Source organism: Pecten maximus, chromosome 1 (genome assembly GCF_902652985.1).
Source record: "Pecten maximus chromosome 1, xPecMax1.1, whole genome shotgun sequence".
NCBI lineage: Eukaryota > Metazoa > Mollusca > Bivalvia > Pectinida > Pectinidae > Pecten > Pecten maximus.
In genome coordinates this window covers 58,669,189-58,690,945 of record NC_047015.1, presented here as the reverse complement: position 1 = coordinate 58,690,945, position 21,757 = coordinate 58,669,189, and the positions used below count along the sequence as shown (strand labels likewise).

General features: G+C 39.7%; 1 protein-coding gene across 5 annotated transcripts in view; it reads right to left on the bottom strand.

The window, feature by feature from the left end:
* LOC117339364 (mismatch repair endonuclease PMS2-like) overlaps positions 1-17,067 on the bottom strand; it is a 72,078-nt gene extending 55,011 nt beyond the window's left edge. For all 5 annotated transcript variants that reach the window (XM_033900915.1, XM_033900948.1, XM_033900924.1 and 2 more), the window contains exons 1-5: positions 16,779-17,067; positions 12,717-12,868; positions 8,640-8,726; positions 2,332-2,434; positions 1,441-1,543 (exon numbers count right to left, since the gene is read on the bottom strand). In XM_033900915.1, coding sequence (XP_033756806.1) covers positions 1,441-1,543; positions 2,332-2,434; positions 8,640-8,726; positions 12,717-12,868; positions 16,779-16,801 — 468 coding nt within the window. In that variant the 5' untranslated portion in view covers positions 16,802-17,067. The remainder of the gene's footprint in view (positions 1-1,440; positions 1,544-2,331; positions 2,435-8,639; positions 8,727-12,716; positions 12,869-16,778) is intronic.
* Positions 17,068-21,757: the final 4,690 nt, after the last annotated feature.

Below are 21,757 nucleotides of genomic sequence, written 5' to 3'. Positions count from 1 at the left end.
CAAAGTGACGATTTTGGCATGTTTGACCCAAAATATTTCATAAATACGAATTTCCACAGGGATACCAGATACATCCAGACCTAGATCGAGCCAAGTTTTACAATGGTTCAAAAGACCATCAAAATTGTATGTGCCATTTTTTCCGCTCCCAAATCGCTACAATAGCCGGCAAAAATTGTGAATTAGCTCATACTATCATTACGTTCCGTAAGGAACGATAACGAGTTATCGTCCCTTACTACACTTCATTCTTTACTATCAGATAGTCCCCATATCCAAACCTCACTTACACATTGTCTAACTGACCAACCCCTACTATCAGATAGTCCCCATATCCAAACCTAACTTTACACATTGTCTAACTGACCAACCCCTACTATCAGATAGTCCCCATATCACATTGTCTACCTTACCAACCCCTACTATCAGATAGTCCCCATATCCAGTTTGACTAAGGTATTGACCACTACTATCTGTCAGGTCTGACTAAGGTACTGACCACTACTATCTGTCATGTCTGACTAAGGTACTAACCACTACTATCTGTCATGTCTGACTAAGGTATTGACCACTACTATCTGTCAGGTCTGACTAAGGTACTGACCACTACTATCTGTCATGTCTGACTAAGGTACTGACCACTACTATATGTCATGTCTGACTAGGATATTGACCACTACTATCTGTCATGTCTGACTAAGGTACTGACCACTACTATCTGTCATGTCTGACTAAGGTACTGACCACTACTATATGTCATGTCTGACTAAGGTACTGACCACTACTATATGTCATGTCTGACTAAGGTACTGACCACTACTATATGTCAGGTCTGACTAAGGTACTGACCACTACTATCTGTCATGTCTGACTAAGGTACTGACCACTACTATATGTCATGTCTGACTAAGGTACTGACCACTACTATATGTCATGTCTGACTAAGGTACTGACCACTACTATATGTCAGGTCTGACTAAGGTACTGACCACTACTATATGTCATGTCTGACTAAGGTACTGACCACTACCATCTGTCATGTCTGACTAAGGTACTGACCACTACTATCTGTCATGTCTGACTAGGATATTGACCACTACTATATGTCATGTCTGACTAAGGTACTGACCACTACTATATGTCATGTCTGACTAAGGTACTGACCACTACTATATGTCATGTCTGACTAAGGTACTGACCACTACTATATGTCATGTCTGACTAAGGTACTGACCACTACTATCTGTCATATCTGACTAGGGTTTTGACCACTACTATATGTCATGTCTAACTAAGGTACTGACCACTACTATCTGTCATGTCTGACTAGGGTTTTGACCACTACTATCTGTTATGTCTGAATAAGGTATTGACCACTACAATTTGTGATGTTTGACCACTACTACCTATTAATGTGGTAATAAACTGATCGATACCTACCTGTCTAGCCTGAGTGGTTCGCTGTGAAATTTTGCCATTGTGATCAAATTCCAATCTTGTTGCCACATCTGAACTGGAATGTCTGGTTATGATAGTCATTCCACTGACACAAAACAAGTTACTCTGTGTTAAAGTCAGTACAACTGTACATTTCTCATTTCACAGTGATTTCTTTTATGAAAAGCAGGCCTATATAATATGCCATACAAATGTCCTCTAAATTTGAGTTTTAAAATATTGTTGCTACATGGACATTTTGAGGTCACTAGAAGTCCCAAAAGGACCTTGTACCCACATTTTGAGGTCACTAGAAGTCCCAAAAGGACCTTGTACCCACATTTTGAGGTCGCTAGAAGTCACTAGAAGGATCTTGTTCTTGACAAATCACAAAAAAAATTACCCCTGTCAACTCTGGTGAATACTCATTTGTGATCGTGTTTCTTGAATTAATGTAATAATATGCACTGCTGACAGCAAATAATATATTATCAATGACCTCAATGACATTGACCTTTAACATTGTTGAGGGGGCTTGCAAAAGCTCAGTCAGTTAGAATGCCAACCATGTAACTTTAAGTGAAGATCTGAGGGTGCGAGGACCTCCCGTATGTTGTTTAGTGAGGTGGTCACCAACTACTACAATGAGACTCTGCCTCAAAATGACCCTGGCTGTTGAAGGGGTGATAAACCAAGCAAATTAAACAAATTCAACAGGATCACCTTGGCTCTACACAAAATGGCTATATAGAATTCATTCAAACAATTTTTCATCATATTATCAGATTGCTTATAGAAAATATTTTTGTACAGTTATCATAGACCTTGTGTTCACAACTAATTGTGACAAAATACACATAATCTTTAGTTAATACATTTAAATAGGTATACTACCTCAATGCACACAAGGAACTCAAAGCTTCTCCTCGAAATCCAAAAGTTTCTACATCAACCAGGTCAGAAAAGTCTTGAAGTTTTGACGTGTGATGCTTCAAGGCTATGTAAACAAGACAGAGGCCCAAGGGCCATAACGGTCATTTTTTTCAATAAAGTTTGTGATTCCACTTGAAATACAAAAAATGGTAAAACATTAGCATATGCTAGGTATAATACAAAACCCCCAACACAACCCAAAATATATACAGCGATGGTCAAAAAACATACAGGGATGGTCAAAAAACATACAGGGATGGTCAAAAGACATACAGGGATGGTACAAAGACATACAGGGATGGTACAAAGACATACAGTGATGGTACAAAGACATACAGTGATGGTACAAAGACATACAGGGATGGTACAAAGACATACAGGGATGGTACAAAGACATACAGTGATAGTACAAAGACATACAGTGATAGTACAAAGACATACAGTGATGGTACAAAGACATACAGGGATAGTACAAAGACATACAGGGATGGTACAAAGACATACAGGGATGGTACAAAGACATACAGTGATGGTACAAAGACATACAGGGATGGTACAAAGACATACAGGGATGGTACAAAGACATACAGGGATGGTACAAAGACATACAGGGATGGTACAAAGACATACAGGGATAGTACAAAGACATACAGGGATAGTACAAAGACATACAGGGATGGTACAAAGACATACAGGGATGGTACAAAGACATACAGGGATGGTACAAAGACATACAGGGATAGTACAAAGACATACAGGGATAGTACAAAGACATACAGGGATGGTACGAAGACATACAGGGATGGTACAAAGACATACAGGGATGGTACAAAGACACAAAGACATACAGGGATTATACAAAGACATACAGGGATGGTACAAAGACATACAGGGATGGTACAAAGACATACAGGGATGTACAAAGACATACAGGGATGGTACAAAGACATACAGGGATGGTACAAAGACATACAGGGATGGTACAAAGACATACAGGGATGTACAAAGACATACAGGGATTATACAAAGACATACAGGGATGGTACAAAGACACAAAGACATACAGGGATTATACAAAGACATACAGGGATGGTACAAAGACATACAGGGATGGTACAAAGACATACAGGGATGTACAAAGACATACAGGGATTATACAAAGACATACAGGGATGGTACAAAGACATACAGGGATGGTACAAAGACATACAGGGATGTACAAAGACATACAGGGATGGTACAAAGACATACAGGGATGGTACAAAGACATACAGGGATGGTACAAAGACATACAGTGATAGTACAAAGACATACAAAGATGGCACAAAGACATACAGGGATGGTACAAAGACACAAAGACATACAGGGATTATACAAAGACATACAGGGATGGTACAAAGACATACAGGGATGGTACAAAGACATACAGGGATGTACAAAGACATACAGGGATGGTACGAAGACATACAGGGATGGTACAAAGACATACAGGGATGGTACAAAGACACAAAGACATACAGGGATTATACAAAGACATACAGGGATGGTACAAAGACATACAGGGATGGTACAAAGACATACAGTGATGTACAAAGACATACAGGGATGGTACAAAGACATACAGGGATGGTACAAAGACATACAGGGATGGTACAAAGACAGGGATGGTACAAAGACATACAGGGATGGTACAAAGACATACAGGGATGGTACAAAGACAGGGATAGTACAAAGACATACAGGGATAGTACAAAGACATACAGGGATGGTACAAAGACATACAGGGATGGTACAAAGACAAGACAGGGATGGTACAAAGACATACAGGGATGGTACAAAGACATACAGGGATGGTACAAAGACATACAGGGATGGTACAAAGACATACAGGGATAGTACAAAGACATACAGTGATAGTACAAAGACATACAGGGATGGTACAAAGACATACAGGGATTGTACAAAGACATACAGGGATGGTACAAAGACATACAGGGATGGTACAAAGACATACAGGGATGGTACAAAGACAGGGATAGTACAAAGACAGGGATGGTACAAAGACATACAGGGATGGTACAAAGACATACAGGGATGGTACAAAGACATACAGGGATGGTACAAAGACATACAGGGATGGTACAAAGACATACAGGGATGGTACAAAGACATACAGTGATAGTACAAAGACAGGGATGGTACAAAGACATACAGTAATGGTACAAAGACATACAGGGATGGTACAAAGACATACAGTGATGGTACAAAGACATACAGGGATGGTACAAAGACATACAGGGATGGTACAAAGACATACAGGGATGGTACAAAGACATACAGTGATAGTACAAAGACATACAGTGATAGTACAAAGACATACAGGGATGGTACAAAGACAAGGATGGTACAAAGACATACAGGGATGGCATAAAGACATACAGGGATTGTACAAAGACATACAGGGATGGTACAAATACATACAGGGATTGTACAAAGACATACAGGGATTGTACAAAGACATACAGTGATAGTACAAAGACATACAGGGATTGTACAAAGACAAACAGGGATGGCACAAAGACATACAGGGATGGTACAAAGACATACAGGGATGGTACAAAGACATACAGGGATGGTACAAAGACATACCGGGATGGTACAAAGACAAACAGGGATGGCACAAAGACATACAGGGATGGTACAAAGACATACAGGGATGGCACAAAGACATACAGTGATAGTACAAAGACATACAGGGATGGTACAAAGACAAGGATGGTACAAAGACATACAGGGATGGCATAAAGACATACAGGGATTGTACAAAGACATACAGGGATGGTACAAATACATACAGGGATGGTACAAAGACACAAAGACATACAGGGATTATACAAAGACATACAGGGATGGTACAAAGACATACAGGGATGGTACAAAGACATACAGGGATGGTACAAAGACATACAGGGATAGTACAAAGACATACAGGGATAGTACAAAGACATACAGGGATGGTACAAAGACATACAGGGATGGTACAAAGACATACAGGGATGGTACAAAGACATACAGGGATAGTACAAAGACATACAGGGATAGTACAAAGACATACAGGGATGGTACGAAGACATACAGGGATGGTACAAAGACATACAGGGATGGTACAAAGACACAAAGACATACAGGGATTATACAAAGACATACAGGGATGGTACAAAGACATACAGGGATGGTACAAAGACATACAGGGATGTACAAAGACATACAGGGATGGTACAAAGACATACAGGGATGGTACAAAGACATACAGGGATGGTACAAAGACATACAGGGATGTACAAAGACATACAGGGATTATACAAAGACATACAGGGATGGTACAAAGACACAAAGACATACAGGGATTATACAAAGACATACAGGGATGGTACAAAGACATACAGGGATGGTACAAAGACATACAGGGATGTACAAAGACATACAGGGATTATACAAAGACATACAGGGATGGTACAAAGACATACAGGGATGGTACAAAGACATACAGGGATGTACAAAGACATACAGGGATGGTACAAAGACATACAGGGATGGTACAAAGACATACAGGGATGGTACAAAGACATACAGTGATAGTACAAAGACATACAAAGATGGCACAAAGACATACAGGGATGGTACAAAGACACAAAGACATACAGGGATTATACAAAGACATACAGGGATGGTACAAAGACATACAGGGATGGTACAAAGACATACAGGGATGTACAAAGACATACAGGGATGGTACGAAGACATACAGGGATGGTACAAAGACATACAGGGATGGTACAAAGACACAAAGACATACAGGGATTATACAAAGACATACAGGGATGGTACAAAGACATACAGGGATGGTACAAAGACATACAGTGATGTACAAAGACATACAGGGATGGTACAAAGACATACAGGGATGGTACAAAGACATACAGGGATGGTACAAAGACAGGGATGGTACAAAGACATACAGGGATGGTACAAAGACATACAGGGATGGTACAAAGACAGGGATAGTACAAAGACATACAGGGATAGTACAAAGACATACAGGGATGGTACAAAGACATACAGGGATGGTACAAAGACAAGACAGGGATGGTACAAAGACATACAGGGATGGTACAAAGACATACAGGGATGGTACAAAGACATACAGGGATGGTACAAAGACATACAGGGATAGTACAAAGACATACAGTGATAGTACAAAGACATACAGGGATGGTACAAAGACATACAGGGATTGTACAAAGACATACAGGGATGGTACAAAGACATACAGGGATGGTACAAAGACATACAGGGATGGTACAAAGACAGGGATAGTACAAAGACAGGGATGGTACAAAGACATACAGGGATGGTACAAAGACATACAGGGATGGTACAAAGACATACAGGGATGGTACAAAGACATACAGGGATGGTACAAAGACATACAGGGATGGTACAAAGACATACAGTGATAGTACAAAGACAGGGATGGTACAAAGACATACAGTAATGGTACAAAGACATACAGGGATGGTACAAAGACATACAGTGATGGTACAAAGACATACAGGGATGGTACAAAGACATACAGGGATGGTACAAAGACATACAGGGATGGTACAAAGACATACAGTGATAGTACAAAGACATACAGTGATAGTACAAAGACATACAGGGATGGTACAAAGACAAGGATGGTACAAAGACATACAGGGATGGCATAAAGACATACAGGGATTGTACAAAGACATACAGGGATGGTACAAATACATACAGGGATTGTACAAAGACATACAGGGATTGTACAAAGACATACAGTGATAGTACAAAGACATACAGGGATTGTACAAAGACAAACAGGGATGGCACAAAGACATACAGGGATGGTACAAAGACATACAGGGATGGTACAAAGACATACAGGGATGGTACAAAGACATACCGGGATGGTACAAAGACAAACAGGGATGGCACAAAGACATACAGGGATGGTACAAAGACATACAGGGATGGCACAAAGACATACAGTGATAGTACAAAGACATACAGGGATGGTACAAAGACAAGGATGGTACAAAGACATACAGGGATGGCATAAAGACATACAGGGATTGTACAAAGACATACAGGGATGGTACAAATACATACAGGGATTGTACAAAGACATACAGGGATTGTACAAAGACATACAGTGATAGTACAAAGACATACAGGGATTGTACAAAGACAAACAGGGATGGCACAAAGACATACAGGGATGGTACAAAGACATACAGGGATGGTACAAAGACATACAGGGATGGTACAAAGACATACCGGGATGGTACAAAGACAAACAGGGATGGCACAAAGACATACAGGGATGGTACAAAGACATACAGGGATGGCACAAAGACATACAGGGATGGTACAAAGACATACAGTGATAGTACAAAGACATACAAGGATGGCACAAAGACATACAGTGATAGTACAAAGACATACAGGGATGGTACAAAGACATACAGGGATGGTACAAAGACATACCGGGATGGTACAAAGACATACAGGGATGGTACAAAGACATACAGTGATAGTGATTCCCCAGGGGAATTCTCATAAAGCACCTGAAGATCTTCCCATTTCTGTAGAGTGAAAGATTCTTACATATCTAGTGCTGCAGAAGAGTATTGTTGAAATGTTCGCGAAATTTACTCCTTTTGGCCAAGCTCCTCAGTGTACAGGGGGTGAGGACATTATAATTCTTAATATCAGGAGGCCATGCAAGCTTCCTGTCGAGCTTCACCAAAATCTGTTCAAAGGGTTTGTAGATGTTCTGAGTATAGTGATTACTTACTAAGTACAGTGATAACTTACTGAGTACAGTGATAACTTACTGAGTATAGTAATAACTCACTGAGTATAGTGATAACTGAGTATAGTGATAACTTACTGAGTATAGTGATAACTCACTGAGTACAGTGATAACTTACTGAGTACAGTGATAACTCACTGAGTACAGTGATAACTTACTGAGTATAGTGATAACTTACTGAGTATAGTGATAACTCACTGAGTACAGTGATAACTTACTGAGTACAGTGATAACTGAGTACAGATATAACTTACTGAGTACAGTGATAACTTACTGAGTACAGTGATAACTCACTGAGTACAGTGATAACTTACTGAGTACAGTGATAACTGAGTACAGATATAACTTACTGAGTATAGTGATAACTTACTTAATCCTTCAAAGTTTTTTCTTTCCACTCCAGATCCATTGTCTATCACTTCTATCGTTTGGATTCCATACTGCTTTAACTTTACTTCTGAAAAAAAGAAATGTTTACCGTAAATTTGAGCATATAGTGTGCACTTTTGTATAATGCATTGGTACATTTTTGAGATTTATTTTGGATTGGATTTGTTTTTATTTCATGTTTCTTTCCAACACAGTAGCTGAATCCTCCAGTAAAAGATTATCGCAATCTGTAACTTATCAAAGCGACATGACGACATTTAATGGAAATCACTCGTCAGATAAGACACATTGGATTGACAGATTGTTTACATTACATAGTGATCATCATACTCATCTTAATCTTAATTTCATGGATAGTAATTTGATATCATTTACTACCAAAAATCCTTTTTCCCCTTGTTCTTAGAGTAGAAAACACCAACATTCATATTCCCATGTACCCAACAATAGTAACACCAGTGTACGTGTCAGTGACCTTACTTACAGTAGTAACACCAGTGTACATGTCAGTGACCTTACCTACAGTAGTAACACCAGTGTACATGTCAGTGACCTTACCTACAGTAGTAACACCAGTGTACATGTCAGTGACCTTACCTACAGTAGTAACACCAGTGTACGTGTCAGTGACCTTACCTACAGTAGTAACACCAGTGTACATGTCAGTGACCTTACCTACAGTAGTAACACCAGTGTACCGGTCAGTGACCTTACCTACAGTAGTAACACCAGTGTACGTGTCAGTGACCTTACCTACAGTAGTAACACCAGTGTACGTGTCAGTGACCTTACCTACAGTAGTAACACCAGTGTACGTGTCAGTGACCTTACCTACAGTAGTAACACCAGTGTACGTGTCAGTGACCTTACCTACAGTAGTAACACCAGTGTACGTGTCAGTGACCTTACCTACAGTAGTAACACCAGTGTACGTGTCAGTGACCTTACCTACAGTAGTAACACCAGTGTACGTGTCAGTGACCTTACCTACAGTAGTAACACCAGTGTACGTGTCAGTGACCTTACCTACAGTAGTAACACCAGTGTACGTGTCAGTGACCTTACCTACAGTAGTAACACCAGTGTACGTGTCAGTGACCTTACCTACAGTAGTAACACCAGTGTACGTGTCAGTGACCTTACCTACAGTAGTAACACCAGTGTACCTGTCAGTGACCTTACCTACAGTAGTAACACCTGTGTAAGGTGTCAGTGACCTTACCTACAGTAGTAACACCAGTGTAGGAGTCTGTGACCTTACCTACAGTAGTAACACCAGTGTACATGTCAGTGACCTTACCTACAGTAGTAACACCAGTGTACGTGTCAGTGACCTTACCTACAGTAGTAACACCAGTGTACGTGTCAGTGACCTTACCTACAGTAGTAACACCAGTGTACGTGTCAGTGACCTTACCTACAGTAGTAACACCAGTGTACGTGTCAGTGACCTTACCTACAGTAGTAACACCAGTGTACGTGTCAGTGACCGTACCTACAGTAGTAACACCAGTGTACGTGTCAGTGACCTTACCTACAGTAGTAACACCAGTGTAGGAGTCTGTGACCTTACCTACAGTAGTAACACCAGTGTACGTGTCAGTGACCTTACCTACAGTAGTAACACCAGTGTACGTGTCTGTGACCTTACCTACAGTAGTAACACCAGTGTACGTGTCCGTGACCTTACCTACAGTAGTAACACCAGTGTACGTGTCAGTGACCTTACCTACAGTAGTAACACCAGTGACCTTACCTACAGTAGTAACACCAGTGTACGTGTCAGTGACCTTACCTACAGTAGTAACACCAGTGTACCGGTCAGTGACCTTACCTACAGTAGTAACACCAGTGTACGTGTCAGTGACCTTACCTACAGTAGTAACACCAGTGTACGTGTCAGTGACCTTACCTACAGTAGTAACACCAGTGTACATGTCAGTGACCTTACCTACAGTAGTAACACCAGTGTACATGTCAGTGACCTTACCTACAGTAGTAACACCAGTGTACGTGTCAGTGACCTTACCTACAGTAGTAACACCAGTGTACGTGTCAGTGACCGTACCTACAGTAGTAACACCAGTGTACGTGTCAGTGACCTTACCTACAGTAGTAACACCAGTGTACCGGTCAGTGACCTTACCTACAGTAGTAACACCAGTGTACGTGTCAGTGACCTTACCTACAGTAGTAACACCAGTGTACCGGTCAGTGACCTTACCTACAGTAGTAACACCAGTGTACGTGTCAGTGACCTTACCTACAGTAGTAACACCAGTGTACGTGTCAGTGACCTTACCTACAGTAGTAACACCAGTGTACGTGTCAGTGACCTTACCTACAGTAGTAACACCAGTGTACGTGTCAGTGACCTTACCTACAGTAGTAACACCAGTGTACGTGTCAGTGACCTTACCTACAGTAGTAACACCAGTGTACCGGTCAGTGACCTTACATACAGTAGTAACACCAGTGTACATGTCAGTGACCTTACCTACAGTAGTAACACCAGTGTACATGTCAGTGACCTTACCTACAGTAGTAACACCAGTGTACATGTCAGTGACCTTACCTACAGTAGTAACACCAGTGTAGGAGTCTGTGACCTTACCTACAGTAGTGGCCCCAGTGTACGTGACAGTGACCTTACCTACAGTAGTGGCCCCAGTGTACGTGTCTGTGACCTTACCTACAGTAGTAACACCAGTGTACGTGTCAGTGACCTTACCTACAGTAGTAACACCAGAGTAGGAGTCTGTGACCTTACCTACAGTAGTGGCCCCAGTGTACGTGACAGTGACCTTACCTACAGTAGTGGCCCCAGTGTACGTGTCTGTGACCTTACCTACAGTAGTAACACCAGTGTACGTGTCAGTGACCTTACCTACAGTAGTAACACCAGTGTACGTGTCAGTGACCTTACCTACAGTAGTAACACCAGTGTACGTGTCAGTGACCTTACCTACAGTAGTAACACCAGTGTACGTGTCAGTGACCTTACCTACGGTAGTAACACCAGTGTAGGAGTCTGTGACCTTACCTACAGTAGTAACACCAGTGTACGTGTCAGTGACCTTACCTACAGTAGTAACACCAGTGTACGTGTCAGTGACCTTACCTACAGTAGTAACACCAGTGTACGTGTCAGTGACCTTACCTACAGTAGTAACACCAGTGTACGTGTCAGTGACCTTACCTACAGTAGTAACACCAGTGTACGTGTCAGTGACCTTACCTACAGTAGTAACACCAGTGTACGTGTCAGTGACCTTACCTACAGTAGTAACACCAGTGTACGTGTCAGTGACCTTACCTACAGTAGTAACACCAGTGTACGTGTCAGTGACCTTACCTACAGTAGTAACACCAGTGTAGGAGTCTGTGACCTTACCTACAGTAGTAACACCAGTGTACGTGTCAGTGACCTTACCTACAGTAGTAACACCAGTGTACGTGTCAGTGACCTTACCTACAGTAGTAACACCAGTGTACGTGTCAGTGACCTTACCTACAGTAGTAACACCAGTGTACGTGTCAGTGACCTTACCTACAGTAGTAACACCAGTGTACGTGTCAGTGACCTTACCTACAGTAGTAACACCAGTGTACGTGTCAGTGACCTTACCTACAGTAGTAACACCAGTGTACATGTCTGTGACCTTACCTACAGTAGTAACACCAGTGTACATGTCAGTGACCTTACCTACAGTAGTAACACCAGTGTACATGTCTGTGACCTTACCTACAGTAGTAACACCAGTGTACATGTCTGTGACCTTACCTACAGTAGTAACACCAGTGTACGTGTCAGTGACCTTACCTACAGTAGTAACACCAGTGTACATGTCAGTGACCTTACCTACAGTAGTAACACCAGTGTAGGTGTCTGTGACCTTACCTACAGTAGTAACACCAGTGTACGTGTCAGTGACCTTACCTACAGTAGTAACACCAGTGTAGGTGTGTGTGACCTTACCTACAGTAGTAACACCAGTGTACATGTCTGTGACCTTACCTACAGTAGTAACACCAGTGTACGTGTCAGTGACCTTACCTACGGTAGTGGCCCCAGCATCAATGCTATTTTCTATTAGTTCCTTGACAGCTGTAGCCAATGTCAGGACTACCTGCCCAGAGCAGATTCTGTGTACAGATTTCCTGTCAATGGCTTTGATGTTGCCAGCCATGGGCATCTGTTCTTCTTCGCTGTGAATAATGAAGATACAAATTTGTACACATCAATAAGTTATGAATTTTTAATGGCCTTTCAACAATAAAAAGGTAATTAGGGCCAAAAAATAGTCAATGGAAATGGGCAAAAACGAAACATCATCAAACAAACCAAACAATTAGTCATGCCTTCTGGTCTTTTGATTGGTCAAGAATTCGAACTTTGACCCAAGCTGCAATTGTTATTGACGTCATCAATAATCGAATGACGTCACATCATCGGGTCCTGGACGTCACCGGTACACTTAATTTGCATACGCGAAATTATACTTGGCCACGTTTCAAGCTGATATTATTGTGGTAGAAACAGGTCACACAACTCATGATTGTTGGATATGGAATTAATTTCACACTCGTAAGTTATTTTTTAAAAGTTGCAAAAGACACTCGCTAAAGCTCGTGTCTTTTGTAACTTTTAAAAAATACGTTACTCAAGTGAAATAAATTCCATATCCAACAATTACTCGTTGTGTAACCTCTATATACCTCACACTAGAATTAGGGGAGAGTTCACCAGTAGTACAAAGCTCACCTCACATTGTATATATCACTATACCTCACACTAGAATTACGGGGCGAGTTCACCATCGGTACAAAGCTCACCTCACATTGTATATCACTATACCTCACACTAGAATTAGGGGAGAGTTCACCAGCGGTACAAAGCTCACCTCACATTGTATATATCATTATACCTCACACTAGAATTAGGGGAGAGTTCACCATCAGTACAAAGCTCACCTCACATTGTATATCACTATACCTCACACTAGAATTAGGGGAGAGTTCACCAGCGGTACAAAGCTCACCTCACATTGTATATATCATTATACCTCACACTAGAATCTGGGGCGAGTTCACCATCGGTACAAAGCTCACCTCACATTGTATATATCATTATACCTCACACTAGAATCTGGGGCGAGTTCACCATCGGTACAAAGCTCACCTCACATTGTATATATCATTATACCTCACACTAGAATCTGGGGCGAGTTCACCATCGGTACAAAGCTCACCTCACATTGTATATATCACTATATCTCACACTAGAATTAGGGACGAGTTCACCATCAGTACAAAGCTCACCTCACATTGTATATATCACTATACCTCACACTAGAATCTGGGGCGAGTTCACCAGCGGTACAAAGCTCACCTCACATTGTATATATCATTATACCTCACACTAGAATCTGGGGCGAGTTCACCATCAGTACATAGCTCACTCACTGGAAACTTTATTGCAATGTCGATATTTTAACAACAAAAAAGTAGACGTAGTTTGAATTGGGTTCTGCACCATAGAAAGCATTGAAATTAAACTTAGCATTATATATGAAACATTTCTGACTCCAAGAAAAGAATAATGAACCGTCACATGCTAGCAGCCCTGAAACCAAATATCAGAACCTTAGTTCACTTATAAAGGAGTTTGCTGATTCCTATCAACACTTCCACCAAAAACTTTAACATTAGATTTGCCAAAAAAAGTCAAAGTCCAAAATGTTTTTTAAACAAGAGAAGGGCCTGTATCATTTACCTAGATATTTCAGTAAGTATGGCAAAATACTCTGATTTAAGTTAAATTTCAAATATTTTCCTACTTTGGAATTGACTCTCCCAACAATGGTTCAAACTACAAATTGACTAAATCCTGTCATTCTTGAAAAAGAAAAAGTATTCTAAAGGTTTTTTTTTTCGCTATATTTCCATTATTGAGCCCCCTTTCTCTTGCCCCAAGAGTATCACATCCTTAATTTATGCAACATACAACATTGGCAAATAATTCTCCAGACAAAATTTCATCCAAATCCATTTAGTTTTCAGGACTAATAGATTTACTCTTTGGGCCAGGTGAGCTAAAAATTTGTTACCGGTAATAATGATATTATTACAAAGGGAAATAACTGTCAGTTTCCTTTGAATAATTCCCATTTTTTAAATTGTCCAAGATCTTGTCGATATATGGCTGCACACAAAGTTATATCAAATTTGGTTGATACATACTTGAGTTAACATAGTCACAAGGTACAATGATGATATTATTACAAAGGACAATAAATCTGTACGTTTCTGTCAAATAATTTTCATTTTCTAACACGTCAAAGATCTTGTCGATATATGGCTGCATACAAAGTTTAATTAAATTTACCCCCGGTAGTTGATATTAAATCCACTTATCGTGTTCACAAGGTCCAATAATAATATTATTACAAAGGGCTATAACTATGTAAATTACAGTCAAATAATTTCCATTTTCAATCTCGTTCGAGACCTACTCAATATATGGCTGCACACAAAGTTTTATCAAATTTGGTTGATATTTATTCAAGTTTTCGTGTTTACAAGGTAATTGTTGATGGACGGATGGACACCAAACGCAACAGAATCGCTTAAGCTCACATTGGACCATGTCAGCTAAAAACAAGACTTTTTTCCCAAAAATTATTCATTCCGACCCTTGGAGAGTAATAATTAACCCTAACAGCAGCCCAATATTTGTTTTAATCGAGTTTAATCTGTTGTCTCCATAGCAAGACCATTCACTGATATTTGTTTTAATCTGTTGTCTTCATATTGACAACATTCACTGGGCATCTGTAATTTATACAAATGGTTTAAAATCGGTAACGGGAAGTTTGAAATCAATTTGTCCAATTCAAAATACCACTTTTGCAGCATGATCTGCTTTCTTATTGTCAGGTATTCCGATTTGTCCAAGAACCCAGCAAAATATTATATGGCAAATAGGGGCAATATAATCAGAGATAGTATATAGGTCTCTGATATAATGTAGTAAAATTAATATTTTTCAGAGATATTATCTAGATTTCTGTTGCTAAGACAGATAGAAAATCAGAACAGGGGTAGTTGTTGACTACCACTGAACAATACACAGGAGGCCTGTCACATGCCATCTAGAGCAATTAGGGTAAAGTAAGGACAGCTCTGACTGGTCAGTCTTTTTCTCAGCTTTCTGAGAAACAGAAACCACATTGAACTATGTACCTTGGACAATCACCTGAGTTACAAGGCCGTACTTTAACTGAGCTACCAAGCAGTACTTAGTATATTACCAGCCTACCATATAGTAGCTGCGATAATGTTGCTCTGGACGCTGGTCAGACAATTTCTGACAGCTGGTCATCATCAGAGTTAGATTCCCTTTTATTGACGATTGTTTTGCAAAACAAGGAACCTCGAAAATGCTACAAATAACAGATGTTGTATAACTTTGCAATAATATTTGCTATAATTAAACATTTCTGATGCAATTTAGCAATGAACTTGTCTACCATCACCCTGGCTGTTAATAGGACATTAAACAAAAACAAACCAAACCAAAACCAAGTCTACCATCATGCATGTCTGATCCATATATGGTATCCGTGAACATATAGGGATGTATTAGCTACATGTACTTGGATAAACAAAACGTAATCTGAGATCTTTAACCTTTTTTTGTCTGTGTATATAACACCTAGATTATATTATTATATTCTATAAACATCTAGAAAAACAATTAGATAAATACCTCTCTAATAGGGGGCAATAAAACTGAAGGAGATTTAGAGCCATGAGGGCGATTAGTGCTACGGGAGTAAAGAATTAATAACTTCACGGATGAACGGCTCGGCGTGTCCGCCATCTAATGACCACTGGTCAACGGACAGATGCACTATTCAAATACATACAACAATAATTGTATAGAATAGCATAGCCGAAACGGTCCGATTCTACTCCGATCCTGTCCGATCCTGTAAATCGTCTAACCGGAAAAATACTACGTACTGTAAATGGTATGAATATGTGTTCTAATGCCGCTTCGACAGCACATCACCTCATATCACTTCATATATCACGGCTAGCGAAAATAACTTACGATTTCATGTCTGATTCATCCATATGACGCACACAAGCGTTAAGCACGTTCAGTGTATCACTATTGCAGACCAAGTCTTGGCGCGGAAGCAACCTCTGCAGTCGTTACGATTGTGCGTAATGAACAATTCAAGAGAACACGATTGAAAGTCTTAAACGTCTAATAGATGTAGTCGAATAAAATTCTAGCATCTTTATGGGTTGACAAAGACTATCATGATCTGGTATCTGACTTGGGCCTACTTCTTCTTCGAAGTGAAACTACCACTTCTCCCGGAAGCTTCGTACCGTCGGTGGGGTGATTTTCTGTATGCCGAGCCGAGCCCGAGCCTGAGCTCGGTTCCCGGAGCCATAGCTTTGGTTATTTTCGATTTTCTATTCAACGGCTTAATAGATTAAAGTATTTTTTCTACATCTATTCTTGTTGCTGTTTTGCAGCTACCCGTGTCGGCAAAATTTTCCGAAAAATATAGCAAATGTATTCTAACATCAGAAATCGACGATTTTGGTAGAGCATCCGGCTAGTGTTCGGAGGTCCCGGGTTCGAACCCCGGTCTGGCCGTTACATGTTCTCCTCTCCTGTTACAGTAGTTAGATTCCCGTCACACACATGTAGGGGTATATATGTAGTTAGATTCCTGTCACACACATGTAGGGGTATATACATGATATATGTAGTGAGATTCCCGTCACACACATGTAGGGTATATATATAGTGATATTCCCGTCACACACATGTAAGGGTATATATATAGTGAGATTCCTGTCACACGCATGTAGGGGTATATATATAGTGATATTCCCGTCACACACATGTAGGGGTATATATATAGTGAGATTCCTGTCACACGCATGTAGGGGTATATATGTAGTTAGATTCCTGTCACACTCATGTAGGGTATATATATAGTGATATTCCCGTCACACACATGTAAGGGTATATAGTGAGATTCCTGTCACACACATGTAGGGGTATATATATAGCGAGATTCCTGTCACACACATGTAGGGGTAGATATGTAGTGAGATTCCTGTCACACACAGGTAGGGGTATATATGTAGGGGTATATATATAGTGAGATTCCTGTCATACACATGTAGGGGTATATATGTAGTGATATTCCTGTCACACACATGTAGGGTATATATATAGTGAGATTCCTGTCACACACATGTATGGGTATATATATAGTGAGATTCCCGTCACACACATGTAGGGGTATATATGTAGGGGTATATATGTAGTGAGATTCCTGTCACACACATGTAGGGGTATATATAGTGAGATTCCTGTCACACACATGTAGGGGTAGATATGTAGTGAGATTCCTGTCACACACATGTAGGGGTATATATGTAGTTAGATTCCTGTCACACACATGTAGGGGTATATATATAGTGAGATTCCTGTCACACACATGTAGGGGCATATATATAGTGAGATTCCTGTCACACACATGTATGGGTATATATATAGTGAGATTCCCGTCACACACATGTAGGGGTATATATATATAGTGAGATTCCTGTCACACACATGTATGGGTATATATATAGTGAGATTCCCGTCACACACATGTAGAGGTATATATGTAGGGGTATATATATGTAGTGAGATTCCTGTCACACACATGTATGGGTATATATATAGTGAGATTCCCGTCACACACATGTAGGGGTATATATATATAGTGAGATTCCTGTCACACACATGTAGGGGTATATATGTAGGGGTATATATATGTAGTGAGATTCCTGTCACACACATGTAGGGTATATATATAGTGATATTCCCGTCACACACATGTAAGGGTATATAGTGAGATTCCTGTCACACACATGTAGGGGTATATATATAGTGAGATTCCTGTCACACACATGTAGGGGTATATATATAGTGAGATTCCTGTCACACACATGTAGGGGTAGATATATAGTGATATTCCCGTCACACACATGTAAGGGTATATAGTGAGATTCCTGTCATACACATGTAGGGGTATATATATAGTGACATTCCTGTCACAAACATGTAAGGGTATATATATAGTGATATTCCCGTCACACACATGTAAGGGTATATATATAGCGAGATTCCTGTCACACACATGTAGGGGTAGATATATAGCGAGATTCCTGTCACACACATGTAAGGGTATATAGTGACATTCCTGTCACAAACATGTAAGGGTATATATATAGTGATATTCCCGTCACACACATGTAAGGGTATATATATAGCGAGATTCCTGTCACACACATGTAGGGGTAGATATATAGTGATATTCCCGTCACACACATGTAAGGGTATATAGTGAGATTCCTGTCATACACATGTAGGGGTATATATATAGTAAGATTCCTGTCACACACATGTAGGGGTATATATGTAGTGAGATTCCCGTCACACACATGTAGAGGTATATATATGTAGTGAGATTCCTGGCACACACTTGTAGGGGTATATATATGTAGTGATATTCCCGTCACACACATGTAGGGATATATATGTAGTGATATTCCTGTCACACACATGTAGGGGTATATATATGTAGTGAGATTCCCGTCACACACATGTAGGGGTATATATATAGTGAGATTCCTGTCACACACATGTAGGGGTATATATGTAGGGGTATATATATGTAGTGAGATTCCTGTCACACACATGTAGGGGTATATATATAGTGAGATTCCTGTCACACACATGTAGGGGTATATATGTAGTGAGATTCCTGTCACACACATGTAGAGGTATATATATAGTGATATTCCTGTCACACACATGTAGTGGTGTAATCAAAGGTCCCCTAAACCCCTATTGGCCTTCCCATGTGCGTCTCCTAATGCAAATATAATTTGCTATAGGGTGTAGTAACACTATATTTTCACTTTAGAGCTGTTGTTTCAGCACTTCTGCTCCAAAATGAAAATGTAGTGTTACTAAAGCAATTTTATACCAATGTCGGTGGTCCCTACATTGGTAGGATTGCGCTCTTATTTTGCGTGGTTCATTTGTCCACTTAATACAGAGCAAATACAAAATGTAGCTGATTTCTTGCCTCAAAAGGAAAAGAAATCTTTAGGCCGACGCTTATGGAGAATTAACAGATCTGCAAAACCTTCCTGTTAAATCAAATTGCTGAGATAAATATCGATTTTCTCGAAAACACACCTGAAGCCCAATTAAAGCCGTTGACTTCGTTTTGGTGACTCCTCACCTGTGACGTCACATGTTTAACAGGTATAAAGAAACGTGAACACGTGCCTAAAATTAATGTGAATTAGACAACAATCATGTTAGTGCTGAATCAACTTAGTTATATTTGTGAATAAGTTGATGGAAAGTGCTACCGAAACCAGGACATATAGTGTTCTATTATAACGGGTCGTATATAGCATGTATAACATCTGAATAATGTATCTAGCATCTAGAAATAGAACTTGAAAATGCTAACATGTCCCTGATATATGATGCGAAATAAATGCTAAGAAATGGAATTCTTACAAACCAAAACAGCAATGGATACGTTGCAAATTCACTTGAAGATACTACTTTTTGTGATTTTCGGATAATTGTCCGAAATTGACAATAACTTGTCAATGAAAGGCTAGTAACTCCCAGACATGATTCATAAAGTAAATTTTCAACATCGTGGGGAAATGAATGAGCCAACTTAGGTTATTTTCTTATAGGCACACTTTTGCGATACGGTCTTATATAGCTTGTTGGGAAAACAAAACTCACTGAAATCGTAAACAATGATTATGTGTTTAATCAGAGACTTGTATATCAGATATATACGTCTCTGGTATTGTCTGTCACTCATACCCGAAATATAACAAAGTCTATTTCAACTCCTGGTATTAGATAAAAGTCTAATTCAACTCCTGGTATTAGATAAAAGTCTAATTCAACTCCTGGTATTAGATAAAAGTCCATTTCAACTAGCTGGTATTAGATAAAAGTCTAATTCAACTCCTGGTATTAGATAAAAGTCCATTTCAACTAGCTGGTATTAGATAAAAGTCCATTTCAACTAGCTGGTATTAGATAAAAGTCCATTTCAACTAGCTGGTATTAGATAAAAGTCCATTTCAACTCCTGGTATTAGATAAAAGTCCATTTGCTGAAGGTATTTCCTCTAAAGTGATTAGGAACTTAATTATGGATGACCGAGTACTCCTGTTTTCTATATTGTATATCTTTTAAAATATGAGGCTGTGAATTTTAAGTGTTGAACGAAAAAATGTTTATATACATAGATACATAGATTTATTCTGACAGCATACATAAAATATGTACAGGATTTACATCCTTTGATTGTCAGCTCGTAATAAAGTTATTGAATTAATCAATAATTGTTAAGTTCACAGCTTGATTTTCTCTTTGAAAGAGTACTTTTGTGGGGTTTTATGGCTGATTTTTCCAATGTTCATCAAGTTTATATTCGAATTGTTTAATTGATATGGCATTTACAACATCAAATGGGAGACTATTCCACATATCCACAATTCTCCGCGTGAATGAATATTTTCTGACGTCTAATCTTGAGAATCCTTTATGTATTTTAAAGTTATGTCCGCGAGTGATTGGCCCTACATTTACGGAAAACAATTTTGCGACTTCCCCGTCATATTTTCCGGCGATGATTTTATAGACCTCAATCATGTCTCCACGAGACCATTTATATGCTAACGTTGGTAGTGACAGTTTTTGCAGACGTTCAGGGTATGACAGATTAGACAGACCAGGAACTTGTTTTGTTGCTCGACGTTGAACATTCTCTATTGTTTCTATATGTTTCGCCAGATGGGGACACCAGACTTGGACCGCATACTCGATGTGAGGTCTTACTAAAGCCGCGTATAACATTTTAAAGCTGTAGAGGTTCATGTACTCCATTGTCCACCGTAATAATCCCATGATAGAATTGGCTTTGTTATCCTTTTCGCAGATATTGTAAGTTTATTATCTAT